This window comes from Adiantum capillus-veneris, chromosome 22, assembly GCF_014529385.1.
Source record: "Adiantum capillus-veneris isolate H3 chromosome 22, ASM1452938v2, whole genome shotgun sequence".
Lineage (NCBI taxonomy): Eukaryota > Viridiplantae > Streptophyta > Polypodiopsida > Polypodiales > Pteridaceae > Adiantum > Adiantum capillus-veneris.
The window spans coordinates 88993712-89014901 of NC_140952.1; the positions used below are offsets into that span (position 1 = coordinate 88993712).

General features: G+C 42.4%; 1 protein-coding gene across 1 annotated transcript; it reads right to left on the reverse strand.

The window, feature by feature from the left end:
* Positions 1-18055: 18055 nt before the first annotated feature.
* Positions 18056-20974, reverse strand: LOC147429762 (small ribosomal subunit protein uS17-like). The gene is made up of 6 exons (XM_086496001.1): positions 20858-20974; positions 20707-20747; positions 20522-20622; positions 19189-19333; positions 18412-18501; positions 18056-18326 (listed from the first exon to the last, which is right to left on the reverse strand). The coding sequence occupies exons 1-6, from the start codon at positions 20867-20869 to the stop codon at positions 18236-18238; spliced, it is 480 nt and encodes a 159-aa protein (XP_086352127.1). The 5' UTR covers positions 20870-20974; the 3' UTR covers positions 18056-18235.
* Between the last annotated feature and the right edge of the window lie 216 nt (positions 20975-21190).

The following is a 21190-nucleotide window of genomic DNA, read 5'->3' on the forward strand; positions in this document are numbered from 1 at the left end:
GAGCATATAGACATGCATATACCCTAGTGATAGAGCTCATCCTTTCCTCATGTACTCCCATGGATCCACCCATACACAGGATCCATAGATGGAGGACATACACCGATGTCCATTTTAATTTGTCTCCTAAGACAATTTCGGCCTCTCTCTCTCTCTCTCTCTCTCTCTCTCTCTCTCTCTCTCTCTCTCTCTCTGGGAAATGACCCTACATCCGAAAAATATTATCTTTTGAAAATTAATGTCGTCAGTATGCTTGGTGGTGTGAGTGCAAATATGCACATTTGTATTACATGTATTTGGACTTATGTCAACTCTCGTACCAAACAAGGTGAACGATCATGTTGCCCCCCACAGGTAGAGCATTTGAATGCAAGTGGTGTGCAAGGTAAGAAGAGAGAGAGAGAGAGAGAGAGAGAGAGAGAGAGAGAGAGAGAGAGAGAGAGAGAGAGAAGGAGGGGACCCCATATAAAAAAGAAAATAGAGAGAGTGAAGGAGGGGACCCCTATCTCTAAGAAGAGAGAGACTCAAGGGAGAGATTAAAGGGAGGGGAGCCCTTTAACTCTCTAGATAAAAGGGAGAGATTAAAGGAGGGGAGTCCTTTAACTCTCTAGATAAAAAGACGAGGGAAAGGGAAAATTCTCTGGTTCTCCCAAGCCAAACACTGACTAAGGCCTTTGTAGGCCAATGAATATACAGATGTTCATACATACATACTCATTTCTCACAACAAGGACCGTCGGTTGCCCATCATGGGAACGCGATCATCTATACCTTGTTCATAAGGTCACTTGAAGGCAAGGGGACTACTATTCTTTTATCTAGCACAAAAGCACTTCACATTTTCATTTGCCAAATGTTAAGCTATCATAAAAGAGTTATGTAGCCTGAAACAGCTTTGCACACATTGCTACAGCATGGGTTGAGGTTATGGCCATTAGAAGTGTTTAAGCAAAAGAACACTCAAATATCCCAGCATTTGTAGGTTTTGCCAACTTCAAATTTATTTTTTAAGGTTTACAACGTTGAGGTGGGACAATACTAAACCTAGGTTATTTTTCAAGCACTAGACAAACGCTCAAAATTGAAATTATAAAAAGAGACGTACTACTTAATTTGTGAAAGCATTAACTTAAGTGTACTTAGAGATAATCCAAATTGATTGGAGTCTTTAATGATATTTGTACAATGAGAGAGAGAGAGAGAGAGAGAGAGAGAGAGAGAGAGGCATGGGTCTTTATTTTGGACTCTATACCTATGTGGCTGAATAGGTCAGGCTCACAAAGGTAAAGAGCGCCCCCCCCCCCGCCCCCCCCCAAAGCACAACAAGCCACCACGACAAGTTTGGTCTTGATTTAATCAAGTTGGATGTCCATTGATGGGTGCTTATTCATGGTGCGTTTTTATTCATGGGTGTTTATTCATATGCATGTTCATTCAATGTAAATGAATGAACACCTTTGGACACTTAAACAAAAACTAAGTGTAGTGAGAGGTAACCGAGGAGGTCTCTTTAGCAAGTCATCTCCATTGCCATGTGTGGCGGACTCTTAAGAGTCCAAAATACAGTCACAGCCCCGAGAGAGAGAGAGAGAGAGAGAGAGGACTCCACATCCTTAAGAGTCCAAAATACAAGGAGAGAGAGAGAGAGAGAGAGAGAGAGAGAGAGTGAATGATATTTTTTAAATAATAGACATAAGTTTATGGTTGCATTGAATCAAGAATAATTAGATACGACCCAAATTGTAGGAGCCATTATGATCTACTAGTAATATCTGCTGCATACATAGTGTTCCAAAATGGCCTACAGTCAGTTTGTCCCACTTCACCAACAATCCGAGATAGAGACATAGAGAGTGAGTAGAAGGAGACAGAGTGAGAGTGCAAATAAGCACATCGTTAAAGAGTCTTTTTTCAAACAATATTTTTTTACAACACAAATTACATTATTTATGATTGCGTCCCCCAATGACAGTATGGCCCATGTGTTAGAACTTTCATGTAATTTGAAATGCAATGACTCAAGAAAAAAACTTTCACAATACACACTATGTCCAAAAATATAGCATTACAAAGATCACTTCTTGGATTTAAATTGCAGAGCAATATAACTGCAGCATTATGTTTCAAGTGCAAAACATACAATTGTTGAAGGTCTCCATATACGCAGTCAAGAATATACAATGTCCAAAATAATATTTATGCGTACATAGAGATGCAAGCTTTCTACATCTTGACGCGCAGCCTACGACATGCTCTACCATGGTATCGAACCACCCATGGTCCGCGATGTAAGACACATCGACTAATAATCACTGGGGGGGGAAACCCCATAACAAAAATGCGCAGGGACCAACTCCCATGGGTTAGACTTTGAGAAAATACAACATTCATTGGGAGGGTTTTTCCTAGCTCTGCAATGGTGTTACGTGCTCTAAATCCTCTCTGGATAGCAAGTTGGACGTAGCAGAGCAAGCTTGGATCATATGGCTTCAAAAAATCCACCAGCAAGAACTGTGGATAATTTTGTAATCTATATGTAATCAAAAATCCATCGGTATAAACAAAATAGATACAAAGTAAAACTGAAATCTTTTGTAGAGAGAAAGAGAGAGAGAGAGAGAGAGAGAGAGAGAGAGAGAGAGAGAGAGAGAGAGAGAGATCAGGGTGTGCGTCAAAAGACATATTCACAAAACACATAGCACAATTATGGAGATCCCCTATCATATCACTATATAAGGTCTCAGAATACAATATCCAAAGAAGACATCCCCAAAATTCATGAGCAAATTGGTATACCAAAAATGTAGGTTTACAATGCTTATAAATGAGAGGAGTGAACTTATATATCTACAAAGATACTACATAATTCACTTCTTGCAAGGGTGAATGGATTGTTATCAATGCTTTTGATTTCATCAGGTCAATTGCAATAGTTCCTTGTAGACAATGTCAGACGTGTGTGTCCTCTGGTCTCTCGCTTTCCTAACACTTGTGGGGTGACCATCACCAACCACAACCTTGATGGCAGAAGATGATCTCATGCGAGACATTGCCACATACAATTGACCATGGGTGAAAACAGGTGTTGGAAAGATACAATCCAAGCACTCCCAATGTTTGGCCTTGCGCCTTGTTGATCGTCATCCCAAAAGCACATCTTAGGAGAAATTGTTGACATTTCAACTCAATGCTAGAAAAGGCCTCCCTTTTGAGTTGAAATGTCAACAATTTCCCCTAAGATGTGCTTTGGGATGACGATCAACACGGCCCAAGGCCAAACATTGGGAGTGCTTGGATTGTATCTCCCAACACCTGTTTTCACCCATGGTCAATTTTATGTGGCAATGTCTCTCATGAGATCATCTTCTACCACCAAGGTTGTGGTTGGTGATGATCACCCCACAAGTGTTAAGAAAGGGAGAGACCAGAGGACATACACTTCTAACATTGTCTACAAGGAGCTGTTGCAATTGACCTTATGAAATTAAAAGCATTGATAACAACACATCACCCTTGCAAGAAGTGAATTATGTAGTAGCTTTGCAGATATATAAGTTCACTCCTCTCATTTATAAGCTTTGTAAACCTACATTTTTTGTCTATCGATTTGCTCATGAATTTCGGGGATGTCTTCTTTGGATATTGCATTTTGAGGCCTTATATAGTGATATAATAGGGGATCTCCATAATTGTGCTATGTGTTTTGTGAATATGTCTTTTGACGCACACACTGATCTCTCTCTCTCTCTCTCTCTATCCATTAGATTTCACCAATCTTTTACCTTCATTTACTTCATGTGCTTTTTGGTAAGTTCCTAATCTTTTTTGTATGAATGAAGATAGATCATAATGCCTCCATGACTTACACGCTAAGAAGGCGACCTCGACACATCCAAGGTAAAAGATTCTTCTCTCTCTCTCTCTCTCTCTCTCTCTCAAATAGATAATTTGAAACTCACAATCACTAACTCTGTTTTGGATCCACTACTATGGAGGGACTCTATCACAGCCATGCAGGTTATTCATCTTCTTGAGGTTTTGGATGTAGTAAGGTAGCAAGATTGATGTAGTAAAGTAATCTGGTTTTACTTTGTATCTATTTTGTTTATACTAATAGATTTTGATTGGATACAGATTAATTACAAAATTATCCGCAGTTCTTGCTGGTGGGATTTTTTGAGGCCTCATATGATCCAAGCTTGCTCTGCTACATCCAAGTTGCTATCGAAAGAGGATTCGGAGCATGTATCACCATTGCAGAGCTAGGAAGAACCCTCCCAATGAATGATGTGTTTTCTCAAAGTCTAACCCATGGTAGTTGGTCCCTATGCATTTTGTCATGGGGTCTCCCCCTCCAGTGATTGGTCGAGGTGTCTTACATTGCGGACCATGAGTGGTTCGATACCTTGGTAGAGCATGTCTTAGGCTGACAGTTGCGCGTCAGGATGTAGAAAGCTTGCATCCATGTGTACTATGCATAAATATTATTTTGGACATTGTATATTCTTGACTACATATATGGAGACCTACATGCCACCACCGAAGGAGGCGCCGTTTTACTAATTATCTCTAAGTTAAACAATGCTTGGTTTTGTGCCATGCGTTCACCGATACGCACATTAGTTGTGCAAGAATCGTCCTTAGATAGCTCCTTACAAAAGTGATTCCATAATGCACCAGGACATATTGGCTCACAAAATACCAAAATGACTACAAATAGTAGTAGTCATAATTGTTTTCTTGTATAACATAACTTGGTGAATAACACAACTTTGAAGAGCACTTCTTTCAACATGTTATGGCCACAATTTTAGACTAGGAGAGAGAAGGAGGGGGATACCTCTTTCACAAAGACCAATTTAGAAAGTAGTTTTGAGAGAGAGAGAGAGAGAGAGAGAGAGAGAGGGGGGGGGGGGGGGGGGGGGGCGGCGGGGAACTCAAGAGACATAATGGCAATAACACCTAGAAAAGAGAGCTTATATAGAGCTCATCATGTATCCAAAAAAGACAACTAAGAATTGTGAGCAAATTTGTATCCACTAGATACATGAGATAGACTTCCAAAATGTAGATCCACAAAGCCTATAAATGAGAGAAAAGAACATGTAGATCCGTAAAGCCTATAAATAAGGAAGATGTGAATATTATCATCCACTACATAATTCACTTCCTGTGAGGGGCCCCTGCTTTGAACTCGATGGAATATCTCTAGTCACATTAAGCCCCTCCTTGGGCCAATGGGTTGACACCAATGTATTGAGCTTGTTTGTGATAGATTTGACTTCAGAGACACATGTATTATGTTGTATTGCTACGGCAATCAATTTGTTGTTGGTGCTTCGCTATTCACACACAATTCTTTTTAAATCCATGCTATCTTTGTTAGGTTTATTCTCAAGAAGAAACCTCTCTAAGAGACTCATGATTTTGTCCTGGTTGCTTTTTATGTCAGAAATTGGTTCTTGCATTGAGTTTTGTTGCTGCAAAACACCATTGATCTGTAGTTGCATTTGCGCCTCCAAGCGGCGAAGATAAACCCCTTGCTCACGTTGTAAATGGCTCAACCGGTGAATACTCTCTCTGTAGGAAACATGTGCTGCCTGCACTCTCTCACATGAGACTTGAGTATTCGAGTATACTGTGCAGATGGTACCTAGTCCATCTACAATCTGCCTCTTTGAAGGTCCATCCCCCCCTCAGGCAACACGCTTAACATTTCGCACATTGTTGATTTGGTCTCTCTCTGGGGTAGAAAATACCACCTTCAACAAATCTCCTCCAAAGGTAAGGGCTTGCTCCATTACTGTGAGAAGATTATGATAGGTTATACATGTTTTTCTCTCTGTCTATTTCTCCCTCTATCTCTTTTTTCTCTTATATACCTCTTTATTTCTCATACTCACCCCTCTCTCTCTCTCTCTCTCTCTCTCTCTCTCTCTCTCTCTCTCTCTCTCTCTCTCTCTCTGTATTTCCCTCTCTCACCACCTCTCCCGTTCTATCTCTTCTCTGTATAAATATTTTCCTCCTCCTCTCTCTCTATCCCTATCAATCTCTGATCCCCTCTTTCTATCCATTTCTCTCTCTATCCACGTAGAGACGGCTACCTCACTCGAAACGTCGAACGGGATCGAGAGGACACTGCTCCACAAGAGAGAGAGAGAGAGAGAGAGAGAGAGAGAGAGAGAGAGAGAGAGAGAGAGACGGGGAGGGGGGGAGCGTGATGACTAAGAGCTCCAAAGAGGGGGAGAGAGAGAGAGAGAGAGTAGAGAAAAAATGGACCACCATAAAATAATGTCCCAAGTAAAAAAGAGAAACCATAAGACAATTCCTGCTAGCCTAGTATAGTTCATCTACTTTCATTTTATTTTACTTTATTTTATGTACCCATACATGGTATCAGATTCACCAGTTTGTAACGGTTTGGTCTCATAGGTCATTTTGACTCGCAGGGCTAGAAAAGTACTTTTTTCCTAACCGAAGAAAATAAGGGCAAACTTGAAATTCTCCCGATTTTTAAGTCAAAATTTGAAGCTTTTGCCGGTAATTACACTAAAACTTGTGAAAATTTCCCGGTTTTCTTAAAGGCAAGCTCAAAATCTAACCGAGATTTTGGGATTTCAGCCGATTAAAATACACTAGACCCCGGTTTTTTTCTAACACTAATTTTGAGCTTTTGAAGATGTTAATATATCATTTCATTTCACATATCTCTCTCTCTCTCTCTCTCTCTCTCTCTCTCTCTCTCACACACACACACACTCTTTTTCTATATATTTCCCTCTTTCAACACCTCTCCCGTTCTCTCTCTAAAGATTTTCCTCCTCTCTCTCTATCCCTATCAATCTCCGATACCACCTCTCTCGTTCTATCTCTACTCTCTCTAAATATTTTCCTCCTCGTCTCTCTCTCTATCCCTATCAATCTCCGATTCCCTACTTCTCTCTCTATCCCTCTTTCTATCTATTTCTCTCTCTATCCCTATTTCTCTTTTTCCCTCTACCGATCTCTCGATTTCTTTTCCTCCTCCTCCTCCTTCTCTCTCTCTCTCTCACACACACACAAAAGTGCAAAAAGTTTCAATGATCACTCATTTTATTTTACTTTATTTTATGTTCCCATACATGGTATCAGATTGCGTAGTTGTCTCATAGGTCATTTTGAGCTTTTGCAGACGTTAGTATATCCTTTTATTTCATTTCACATCTCTCTCTCTCTCTCTCTCTCTCTCTCTCTCACTCTCACACACACACACACACGTCCATGGATATATTCATACCCAACAAAGTTCCAACTAGCCTAGTAGTTCATCTACTTTCGTTTTATTTTACTTTATGTTATGTACCCAGACATGGTATCATATTCACCAGTTTGCAATGCTTTGGTCTCATAGGTCATTTTGGCCTCTTGAAGACATTGATATATCATTTCATCTCTCTCTCTCTCTCTCTCTCACACACACACACACACACACAAATAGACAAATCGTTAAACGCCTTTCGCCTTTTTTAAAAAAATAACAAAAACTTGTTCCTACCTGGTGCAGGGTGTTGATCGTTCCTTCACCTATAAAGGGTATGAGCCTCCCGAAAACGGCCACGGGAGGGGACCCCTCACCTAGACACGCTAGCCTCACTCCACGCACTCGCGCACCGTGGGGACTCCACGCAAGGTTCCCCAGGGCACGCTATGACCCTCCGTCAGTGCGGCGGAGCCTGAGGCTACGTGGGACTAGGGACCCGGAACGCGCAAGACCCGCGAAATGCACACGGCCGTCACCCATGGAACGCAACCACGCCCGAGCCGGTGTCGTCCGAGCCAGGCCCCCGTGAAGGCAACTTGATCCGAGCCGGTCCCTCCTGAGCCAGTGCCGTCCGCGCAAGGACCCCTTGAAGCAACACCTCGACCCGAGCCGGGCCCTCCTGAGCCGGTGCCGTCCGCGCCAGGACCCCTTGAAGAAACACCCCGACCTGAGCCGATCCCGTCCGAGCCAGGCCCAAAACGTCCCCTCCCCGACGCGCCCAGATTCTGGGGCGTCACACTTGGTATCAGAGCTCAGTAAAAGAGCTCCTGGAAAATAGCTGCAGACCGACGTGCCCGACGCGCACGATCCTCACGACGACTCCAACCGCAATGGCCCGGGTCGTCAAAATCTTGGTGAAGAGAGCTCCAGAAACAACCCACGCCCTCCATCCTCGTGACGCGTCCAAACACCGGGCCGTCACCCGTGACCCGCGTCGGCCCCGATCCGAGCCGGGCACCTCCACATGAGGAAAAGGAAAGATGCGAGCCAGACAGGGCTCTCTCCATGATAAAAAGGCAAGATGCGAGCCAGACAGGGCTCTTCAGGACGCGCCCAACCCACGGGCCGTCACACCACCAACATGAAAGATGCGAGCCAGACAGGGCTCTTTATATCAATAACAGGAACAACCAAAAACGTGAACGAACCAAGCCAACGGTGTTCGTCGCGCCCCGGCCACGTTTTGTGGCCCATGCTGAGCTGAAGACCCATTCAAGTCTACAAAGAGACCACAGGGCCCCGAGCTTGCCCTCCAAATGACGTCCAAACAGGGACCAACTCGCAAGTGCTGCATTGCGATGGAACGCTACTTCACATCCGGCTTTCAAGAAGCCTCCGCGCGGGCCAACACAGCAGGTGGCTCCGCGCACATCGGGTTACCCTAGTCTTATAAGTTGGATCACCAAGAGCAAACGGCAAAAGAACACAGGATGCTTTTTGGGAAGGCATTGAACATACTCAAAAAATTGGTGTCGGCTTTGTTTTGGCCAAGATTGATTGCCAAGCTCTAATGAGCTTCAAAGCATTTGTAGCCGGAGGGTAGTGCTAATCAACCACTTCATGGCTATATATGTTTTACATTTTTAGCATGTTGGCTACCTGCGCATAGTCATCTTGAGCTAGTACAAGTGTTGCAAACATGTCCTTTGCGTTTGTGACCCCTTCTTGGAAGCAACTACTATCAAGGGGCTCTTTGAAAAATCTTTCTACTTATCGGGCTTAAATTGGAGAGAGTATTTGGAAGCAACATAATGATTGTTTTTACAGCAAGGCTTTTAAACTCAAAGTCTGAGTTCACTTTATGTTGATTTCAAGCTCACCTAAATTCAATCGTAAGAGCGCAAGTAAATGTGTTGAAAGTTGTTGGGGAGTATTATGGGTTGCTAACATAAACAAGCAACAAGAGGTGCTTCTTGATGGCTCTTTTGAAACCCTTCAAGGATGGTCCCCGAAGATGGTTGTACTAAATTGACAAGAAGTTTTGGACAAATTTTCACAATATTTCCCAGATTGTGACTTACCTCAACATCACGAGCTTCTGTGAGGGAGGCACCGTATACCTAGCTAGGTACGATTGGGGGTAGGGGACCGCCGGCCCGGAATTTCTCTATTTTGGGATGGAATTTCTCCTTTTCCCCTTGCTCTCAGCTGGCATTTTTGAAATTAAAAACGACACGATATTAAGCTGAGACACATTTTTCCCGAACACTGAGTGTAAGCTAAAAATATGCACATCAATGGTCTACCGTGTGTGTGCTTGTGTGTGTTTGTTTAGGGTCCATATAGTAGACATGACTATGATATGGTGTGGAAGTACATGCAACACACACACATCCACCACATAGTACACGGAAGGGAGTTGAGTTGTGCCATAGGTCTTTAGGATGTTGATCACATTGCCAGATATCCTCAGCAGAGTATAAATTATCTCCATGCAAAACTATTAGTGAACTATGCTTTTTAGCGATTGTTAACTCTTCTGTATAGAAGCTTCAACATTTCTGTGATCACCAATAATGTTGTACATACCTTTGTATGTCCTGCAATCAAGACTAAGAGGCATGGGGAGTATGACAGGATACCTCTAATTACGCCTGGAGGTTGGGCTTATGAGAAGCTCTGACAATTAATGAACTAGCTTTTTAGCAATTGTTATTGGCCGGTTTTGCACCACGTGAGCTTTTATAATTCTGTAGTCTTCAATGGACCGGCGTTCTCATTGAGGAGAGCAGCGGAGACTAGATTGACAAGAGCTTATGCATCCTTGGGAGGATTGGAGAAGATGTGTTTGCTGGTTCAGTTTCAGGAACCATGAACGAAGTTGTGGCTTTTTGAGACTCTAGTGGCTTTAGCTATGGTTCATATTTGGGGACCCTCAGTGGACCACCAGGACAGAAGATCTGGTAGCACTCATGGATGGAGATGTATGGAGAGATCTGTAGCCTCTATGATATTTGGATGATTTGGGCTAACGCCTCAGTGCCACATGAGATTATTCGAGTTGAGCTAGTTGCCCCCCCTCTCATAGTTGAGGCCCTTATGGAGAGACCTCTAGTCTCTATGGTCTTTTGGATGATTTGGCCTAAGGCCTCAGTGCCACGTGAGATTATTCGAGTTGAGCTAGTTGCCCCCCCTCTCATAGTTGAGGCCCTTACTCGATCAGTTTCCTTCATGCATAATTTATGGGACTTCCCAAGAAACAGATATTCTCAGCTAGCCCTTCAGGCATCTCGATAGCTAGCGCCACAGCGGGACACAACATGTTGTGGATGCACCCTCTCTTTCTCTCACATGGACAAAGATCACTAGACTTATACGTCAGGATTTGATTCAGCTAGATATCATAAGCATATGGATAGAGCCAATACAAGAGTTGGGCACGAAGATGGCTTTCTATATAGAGCATCTTCTCCAACTAACAGAGGATGGATATGTGATCAGACCGGCCTATACGGACATTCATTTATCCTATGGGATACGATGTGCTATTGGTCAGCTGCGCACATGATTGCATTAGCTAGAGATTGAGACTGGTAGATTTTAGAGAGTACCAACAAAAGCTAGGATATGCCAGCTATGTCATATAGAGCGAGAGACAAAGTTACATCACATTTTTCATTGTCCAATATACTGTGAGATACAAGGCCACTTTCACTATCTATTTAGAGAGGGCTTTGGACCGTTGGCTAGAGTCATGAGATATCAAGATCAGAGATGGCTCTGGATATTTTTGCTAGAGCTGTGCAAATACAAGGACAGCCTCTGGAAGAGACTAGGTAGTGGGAGACATTCACAGAGGGAGATCACTGACTTCTTTAGAGTCGGGACTCAGCAGCTAGATGAGCATGCTTCAGAGCCCGCTTCTACCAGAGGTGTATTAGTGGGATAGAGCCACTGAGCTTGGGAGAGCTAGACGCCCACATCTATGGGGACGACCACGACATCGACGGAGGCTACATCAAAGAATTAAGACTATTCAAGCATGACATGGAGATGCCTAGTAAGACTATTTACAAAGGTGGACATTGATGAAGCTCTTCAATGGCCGATGCAATACTTTCTCGTACAGCACCCGATGTCGGGCATCCTTACGCATTGATGATGATGATTTTAGTCCGACGATTTTAGTCTTTTAGTTTAATCTTTCACTTTACCTCATTTATTTTTTTTAACCCAAACATTGGATTAAATCCACAAGGATTGTATCAGTTTGGTCTCATAAGTCATTTTGGCCTTTTGAAGACGTTTAATATAACATTTCATTTCATTTCATCTATGTGTGTGTGCACGCATGTGTGTGTGTGTGTGTGTGTGTGTGTGTGTGTGTGTGTGTGTGTGTGTGTGTGTGTGTGTGTGTGTGTGTGTGTGTGTGTGTGTGTGTGTGTGTGTGTGTGTGTGTGTGTGTGTGTGTGTGTGTAGAAGTCAGGAACTACCTCTAACAACAAGTTGGTGAATACCAAAAGCTTCCAAAAGTAGTAACCAAAGAGTTATCATGGTAGCTGACAGTGCACAGTCACTCAGACACCAATCTAGGGACCTATCAATAAGACCCACAATTCATTTTCAGTGGATGTTGTTACACCTTGTAATCATGCGCTCTCTCTATCCTTGAGCACTTTGATCTTTGAATCTCTTGTAATCCCAAAGTCCTGTTATTGTGTCTAGAGCCATTTACTGGCATACTTCGTACTTTCCAATGTTAGTACCAATGTACTCTGATTAGAGTCTTAAGAATGCAATTCCAGTTCTAGTCTTTGTGTCTTGTCATTTCATTTCTAGTTTTGTCTTTCAGTATTTTGAAGTCTGGTATGATCCTTCTGAGTCTGCTATCACTAACTCTAAGTACCAACCTGGAATAGCTCTCTAAACATATCCAGCTTGTTCCATTTTGGCGATCGCGATGCTTTGATCCCAATTTCTCTAAGATAGACGAACTACCTCCCAGCTGGTACTAGAGCTATTGTATATCAGCGATGGAACCCAAAAGGAGCGCACGAGGTCGACGATCAACCACTCAATTCAAGGAGAATCCAGATTGAGTCAGTTCAATTCTAGAGGAGAGCCAGGCTCTGACCCTGATTAGCAACCTGGGAACGAGACTGATGTCGCTGCAGGAGGGGACACTGCTAAGGAATCACGGGATTCATAGCATTCTAGTCATTCCAGGCGAAGGAAGGTTGAACGGCAGGCTGAGAGGAGGCGTCGGTCTCATGGATCTTAGAAAGGTCACAAGCATGCTGATGAAAGTGAAGGAAGCAAAAGAAGTCATCAATCATTGCATAAGTCGGCTAAGAAGTAGAAGACACGATCTTAGAGACAGAAACATAGAAATGTGACGGTGATACTAACCAATATAGCAGGAAGAAACCCAGAGACAAAAAGCGAGTACACATAACTAGAACCAATCGGAGCAATGAACATTCTAGCAATTTGAAGATTTTTTTTCCAGTATTCAAAGGCGGAAAAAGGGATGATCCTAACGTACACATTCAAGCCTTTGAGCAATACGCAGAACTGAAGGACATTAATGGGGGGGGGAACTTCCCACAAAAATTGAAGCAACTCGAAAATGGTACTACCATTACCCAGCTTGTAGACTTAAGTCATACAACAAGCTCATTAAGGAATATAAGCTGGAATATTTAGACAAAAAGGGGTATGAATACATTTTGTGCGAGCTTAATAAGATTAATTAAGCAAGGGAAGTTGTCAGTTAGGAGTTATGTGAAAAAATTCAAGGAGCTAACCAGACAACTATAAGAACCTCCGGGAGAGATGAATGTGAGTCTAGTTCTTGAATGGGTTTCAAAGTAAGAAATTGAGAAAGCAGAAAGTACCAACACCAACTAGGAAATTCAATGATTTTGTACAAAGGGCACTAAAATTGGAGTAACATGCTAAGAAGGAAAGGGGCCATAAGACAAGACATTCCAATGAGACAGTGAGTCTTCAACAGAAAAAGGCTATGGGTCCAGTTCTAATTCCAATTCCAGTTCATCTGACAGTGAATCAAATGATAAGGATAAGGGTAAGAAAAGGGGGTCATGGACCAAGAAGATCGAAGAAATGTCTAAACAGATTGCTGAGATAGCAAAAACAAGACCCTCAGTGAAGAAGCGGAGATATGGTGTTCCAAATGTCGATCAAAGGAGCATATGTCCAATGAATTCTCTCAATGCACATATTGTAAGGCTTTTTGACATGTTTGGAACAATTGCAAAATCAGAATTCACCATTTCAAGAAGGGGAAGGATCTGTCGATGATTGCACTCACTAGTCATGAAGTGTCTAAGGCAGATGAAGCCGGTGCGTCTAAAGAGAATGAAGCCATCACAAGTACTGGGGTTGGTCAGGGATGGTACCAGAATGGTGCTAACAGGGGCAAAGGCAGGGGAGATTTTTCAAAGCAGAATATCTATTACCATTGTGGCAAGTATGGCCACCCCGCAACTCAATGTCCACATTCACCCAAGCTAGAGGTGCCTGACCATAAACACCAAATCCAGTATCAGTAAGGGCAATCACTAGAAGTAAGGGGGTGGTGATTGAAGAGCTTCTAGATGAAGAAGAGAATCGGACTGCTGAGGCCAAAAGTGGGAACAGCAGAGAAAGGTATGGAAGGCTAAGGGAAAGAAAAGCTTGTAGATGAATGGCAAGTACAGAGGGAGCTCGCAGCATAAATTACTAAGCATTTGTCCAAAAATCTGCAAGAACAACCAAAATGTTCTAAAGCTCAAACCATTCAAAAGCTATCACCTCAGTCTTCGGAACTTATGAAGGAGGAGGCAGCAGATAGCCTTGAGGAGTCTATGATTGCTGCGGTGAAGAGTCTGGTAAATGAGACAAGGCAAGTCAGAGCAGACTTGATCGAGGCTAGAGTCAATGGCATGATGAAGGATCAAGCTCATTAAACATGGAGCCAGTCAGTAACCAGACAAGAAAACACGGGATTGAAGTGTGAAGATACTCAAGGGGATAAATTTTTCGGTTTGGTAGCAGCAACTTTGGCAACGAGTAGGATGAAATATATGTGAAGATATGTGAACGCATTCAGAAGCTGACAATAGAACTAGATGACATCAGACGCACATTGCAAGAGGCCGCAAAATTTATTAGACAAGAAAAAGTTGAGATTGAAGCTAGGACTGTGGACTTGATAGTTGCTTGAGATGATGAGGTCCCAGTAATCCAAATAGATTAAAGCTTTGCAAACAGTGGAAACCTTTATCTGGGGTAATTCTGGATGGAGGAGCAGGAGTCAATATTCTTGGCGAGCACATAAGGCAAAAGATGGGAATAACGAAGATGAAGACAGCTCCCTTTAGAGTAAGGATGGATGATCATAGAGTAGTCCAAGCTATTGGGGTTATTAAAAACATGCAGATAAGAGTCGGCAAAGAAAAGTTTAAAACCAGCTGTTTGATATTGGTCGTACAAGGAGCCTATGGCATGTTTCTAGGAAGGCCTTGGCTCAGGACTGCTGGAGCGATTCATGATGCGAATCTAGCCCTGACAATTCAAGGATCCAGTAGAAGAATTCAGATTAAGACAGATAACACTAGAAGCTGGAGGAAGGCACTCGAACCAAAGAAATTATGTAAAAAATATAGAACTAAGAAGATTGAAAGAATGCTTGCATCCATGAACATCTTTTCGTTAATAGAAATTAATCTGAGTGCGGTGTTGATGGATAAAGAGCAAGCTGAGAGCTAGAAAAATCATCAATTCAGTGAGCTGAACTCTAGAGAATAGATAGTTCAGATTGATGGTCACTCATTATAACAGTTAACATCAGAAAAGTTTGACTCCAGACATGAGGGAATCAACTCAGTGAGCTTGGAGGAGAAAAAGTCAGCAGCACTAGCACTGGATGTACTGAACAATCTTTTAGAAGTCAACAACTCTTTCAACGATTATGCTGTATGCATTCAAATTGAAAAAGAAGCAGAGTCGATGGCCAAGAGAAAGGAGGTGGGCCAAACTGGCTAATTCCAGATGATTAAGAACTGGAGGACTAGAAGAGTTCTTTGCATCCAAGGTCCTCAATTGCACCTCAAGGGCTATGCGCTTCATTGGAGAAATTGATCATAAAGTGAAGAAAGCCGATCCCAAAGGGATTCCACAGCACCCCTAACCTCTCTAATAACACATTCAAATTGGCTAATTTGCATTAACAACTCCACTTTAGCACACAGAACAACCATCTCAAACCTTGCACAAACACACCCACACTGCTCAACTCACCCTTTCCAACTTACAAGACACCCCAATTCTGCCCTCTTGGTAACACCCTTCAAACTCCAGGCAAACCCTCTGCAAGCACCGACAAATACACAAAGAGCGAGAGAAAAAGAAGGGGGATGGGGAGAAGCAACACAAGAAGTAGGGGCAAATGTTTGGTATTATTGCATAGGGAGATAATGCAGTCAAGTATGCAGCTCCAATGGCAAGCTTGCAATACACAGGCTTGAAAAACTCCAATCACTCTCTGTGGCAAAAAAGCCTCTTGGTCAAAAACGTCTGCCTTCTTTTATAATGCTTGGTTAAGGCTAAAAAAGAATAACTTTAGAAAAAAAGGTTCGGCCCTAAAAATCAAAAAAAGGGAAAGATAGGTGCCACAAACTGTAAAAAGCTTACATGTTTGCTATCTTTACTCTCTCTCTCGCTCTCTCTCTCTCTCTCTCTCTCTCTCTCTCTCTCGTGTGGGTTGTAGCGCCATCAAATCCTATAGCTTCATCTTAACTAAGCCATAGACTTCAACCAATCCTTCTTGCTTTGGTTTGCGGAAATTTGGTAGAATCGGCTTTTTCATTTCAATGACTCCACATTACAAAGTGGGAGGATTGAATTAATAGCAACCAAGATGGTAGTTTGAACATAGTCTAACACTTAAAGAGTGAAATTGGATCACACAGTGGAAATTTTAAATCTTCACGCTCTATGTAGTCATGGTTTGTTTGTTTTGATGGGGGGTTGACCTCAAAAGAATCTGACCCACTACACTATGGTGCTTGTCAATTTCCTGATTTCATGTGTATCTAATGAATTAATTTTATAACTACAACCATCACAACTCATCAAAAGTTAGGCTAATCAAGCTTCATCTCCAACCCTCAAACCAAATACTGAGTATTGAATTACTTCACTTCAAATCCAAAAGAGTTCAAGATTTAAGCATAGCAGTCATGCTTGATCGATTAGGAACTCTTACAAGCATTTCAAATCTCATATAAGCCTTTCAAATCTTGAAGAACACCTCAATGCTGTTATCATCCATCATATGATTCTTCTTTCATAACACCGTAGGCTTGGGAGTCCCAGGGTTGAAATTGGCAACACCTCTCCATTCCTTTGAGATTTATGTGTACACCCATGCCAAAAACTTTGGAACTCTTGCCAATGATATGCAAGTTACACTACATGCCCTTCTTCAAAAAAGGGTCCTCAAAGGAAAGCGTACACAAAGCGTATATAAAGTACGTAAATAGATAACCTTAGTTGAATTTCCTTGAAGATGATTATCGTAAGTTGAATATCGTAGGATCAAAATGCAGATGTTACATACGATGCTTATGGGGGTCTTCAACGACCATTCCCCACGACCACATGGCTACCGGCGAAGCCCGTGAGCCATGGTGGGAGCACATATTATGGGGGAACGGTCCCTGAAGGACCATTCCCGGCCGTCGCAAGTCACAGTTTGAGGGAGGGGGTCTATTAAATGCCAGTCACACAGGTAGGGGGACCAGGACCGGTAAATGGCAGTGACTAATATGCACACCTAGTTATTGTGCGTGCCAGTAACTGCACTGGCGACAGAAAGTGCACACAATTATAGCAAAATTCGCACAATATTCTATCTGTTGAGATGGCGCAAATTGGGTTAGCTTCAAAAAAAAAAAATACTGACTTAGCACAGATAGAGTGCTACACTGATTCTTGACGCTGGCTAAGTTGGCATGATCTCATTGGCAAGGGTTGTTGTCAATATTCTGTAGTTTATGGTTGGAAAGTAATCATAAATACCGTTACATCAGAGAAGCAGCCACTTCACCCATCTTGCTCACGGATCACATAGCTTTCCAAGTCTTCTACTTGTGGGCAGGGACATTATCCCCACCAGCTAAAAAGTAGAACCATTTCTAACATATAGCAAAGTTGCCTCTTGACCTCATTGACAACATTTGCATGAATTAAAAAGTAGGCCACAGCCATTGTCCTTCAAGTACTAGAAAATGCTAGCATTATCTAGACACTTTCTTGATTGCCATACTAAACTGGAATGGTTTTAAATCATTGTTGTGCCTATTGTAGCTAAACTATGTCAATAGAAGTAAGTTCCAACTTGTGGCTCATGTTAGGCTTGGGTCTTTTAATATTCAATCCTGTCCAGGCTTTCCGTTTGTCAATAGCCCCTAAAATCATCCCAAAAAGTCATCAACAATCGGATATTTCACAATGGCTTTTGCAGTGCTAAGAAAACCCTTCATTAAAAGGTAGGAAAACAATATATCAGAGTTTAAGCTGCTTTTCTAGGACTCGTAGGTCTACATATACATGCCATTCAATATAGTGTAGAACAGTACTCGAGAGTGTTGCACGCTACATGAAAAAGTACGAAAAGATTCACCGTACTAACTAAATATATATTTACTTTTGAAAAACTCTAGAACCCAAAATGGTCACTTGTTCAGAACTGATGTTTCTTTTGAGCCATTTACAACACAAACAAATCGTCCAGCACAAAAAGCCCTCTGATGCAAGTATGATTCTTTGTCTTCAAACAATAAACATGTAAAAATGTTGCGTTGAAAAAACTCAGCTCTTGGAAGCGACAGTGAACATTAGCTTCACAAAATAGTGACCTTCGCACAAGAGTCCAAGGTACCCATGAAATTTAGACAAAAATTAGGTTCGATGGAAAACTACGGTACACTACATTGCAGTGAATGCCTTCTTGCCACCCTCTGCGGCTCCCATAGGAAAGACCTTCAAGACGTTGAATCTTACAGTCTTTGAAAGAGGCCTGCACACGAAAGACATAAATGCTACATAAGCAAGAGCACTTTCAAGATCACCGACAGGAGCCATCAAGAACCAATGGAACTTACCGGCACTGCCCGATAATAACCTTGTCCCCCTCTTTCACACGGAAGCAAGGAGACACGTGGGCAGACAAATTCGAATGCCTCTTCTCATACCTAAAATTTCAATAAGTCGATCAGGCATGGAGCTTCAAAACCGACGAATGCATATCCTACAAGATGACCTCAATTGATTATACATGAAAACTGCTAAAATCCTTGGAAGGCAAGGATGACCTGTACCAATGTCAAGAGCACCAAATACTTAAATGTCCACTGCACACGACTTAAGCCCATGACTGAAGTGGCCAGATCATGATAATAATGGCTCGTGTGGTCTAAAAGCAAACAGAAACTTGGCTCCACCATGTATTATCTAGAGTAGATACACAACACAACTAGAGGATGAAGAAAATATGCCCAACACCACACACATGACCATACATCAACAAGAGTTCGCATACTGACTCCTGAGTTTCTAGGACAATGCAGAAGATGCAGAGCAGACTTAGCTCATTATAATAAAGCCTGAAAAATAGAAGCATTGGATAAAAGGAATTAATACAACAAAAAGGTACTTGATAGGGCATATGCACCCATCAGAGAACGAGAGATTTACTACAACAGAACCTAACCTTGACCAGAACTAATACCAACTCAGAGGCAAGTCAGGAATTACATAGCTTACAATAGCACTATGACCATCTCTACACGATTTGGACACTACACAAAAGAAATGACAAAAAGTCCACCCATGCTGAAATGTAAACATCAGTCAAATTATCAACATTACTTCAGTAATACCTTTGATATTTCTTCACGAAATGCAAGTAGTCCCTCCTGACAGTTATTGTCCTCGTCATTTTTGCGCAGTTAACAGTCCCAGTCAAAATGCGCCCTCGGATAGAAACGTTGCCCGTAAAAGGGCACTTCTTGTCAATGTATGTACCTGCACAATACGAGCCAAATGAATCTCTCATGCAACAACCAAGAGCAAGCTCCGTTCATTCTGGAACTCAGGAACATAAAATACATACTACAGAGTGCCTAAGCTTGTCATAGAGATTAAGGCACAGTTTGAAAACATTCAATTGAGCCTGAGCAAGCTCCGTTCGTTCTGGAACTCAGGAACATAAAATACATACTACAGAGTGCATAAGCTTGTCATAGAGATTAAGGCACAGTTTGAAAACATTCAATTGAGCCTTGATCCAATACCTTAAGCCTAACTACTGGCAGCAAGACCAAACCCCTTCTATAAGTAGATAGAACCACTGGTATAAAAGACCCAAATAATACACAAGCTTTTGCCCATATGTCTCAAAAAAGCAGGTCATTTACCACATAGTAGGTTAGTAAGATACTGAACTACTATGAGCTCAACCAAGTATGCAATCAAATCTGATATCCCCACTAATCCATTACTGGGTTCTTAAACAATGATACTGGATGAAGATGTACATGACCTTGAAATTTCTATAGGTCTAATGGTACATATTGATTGACTGTACCTACAGGTCTAGCAGTGCACGTGATAAAGTGCACCCCCGTGCACAACATTTCAGCGGCACAATCTGTAAAAGAAACACACAGCACTGTCCCAGCTAGAAAATATACGTTCCCTGGAGAATTAGCAAGCCCGAATAAACCAATCAGAGAGAGTTTAACATGATCAACCCATACATGTTCAAAGGACATATTTGAGTCCCTTGCATCTATTGGTGATCCTGTTGATGACCACGAAAAGGTGGAAGCCTGAAGGGATGAACCAAAACCACTGCTGTATGTCGCTCATTGCCCAAAAAACTGATGGGGACTTGCATAGACTGATGCAGGGCCTTCTCACAAAGCAAAAACTTCTGCACGAAGTTGGGCATCATTGAATAACAAGCAGCTTACTTAAACACAGGCTTGATATGGTCCATACTTCGAGAGACACAAACCAACCTTCTCTCGCTTGAGTTAACAACTAACAAGGGCACCTTCTCCATCAATCATTATAACAACTACAATACAACTTGTAGCATCGCTCCTCCTAGTTTCCAGTTAGCAACGACATAAAGCATGAAATACGATAGGGAAGCTGGCACATTGTTCTCTGATCTACATTAAAACCTTGAATGATTAACAAGCCTACCTTCAATAGCTTCTCTTGGTGTCTTAAACCCCAAACCAATGTTCTTATAGAATCGATTTCCTCGCTTGCCAGGAGCCCTTCCTTTTCCAGAAGTTTTGCCGCTGCACATGGTAAACACGGAATGTGAACCTGGAAGCAGCTAAATTCTTAAAATGCTAGGCATGGAACAGTGGAGAAAATCTCACCAGAGAAAGACCTTCGGCTGCTTAAGGAAAGCGCGTTCCGTCTGCAAAGAAAACAAGAAGCTATTGAAGCGGCGCGTGTGTGTGAAAGTGCCTGGGAGTGACGCAGAGCGCATAGGGCAGAGGCGAAACAGAAATACGAAAAGAAACTTACCTGCTCCGCCATGGCTGCTTGAGCACACAGATCTGCTCTCCACTGCACTGGGGAACGCAAAAGACCCAGGAAGCGTATACGCCTTCAAGTTAAAACCCTTTAGGGCTTTCAATAGCGTTGATCAGGTGGTCGGACAAACTTCAATGTCGTGAGAAATCGAACGGGCCTTTTTTGAGATCCAGGTGCTAAAAACTTGAAAAACCCACACATAGAAGTTTTATTTCCAACTAGTGCAGCCGCAGAGCCGCCACTCTTTCTCTCTCTGTTTCTCTCTCTCTCTCTCCCTGCGTCATTGTGTTTCCCGGACTTGCAGGCGACATTGCCGGATTGATC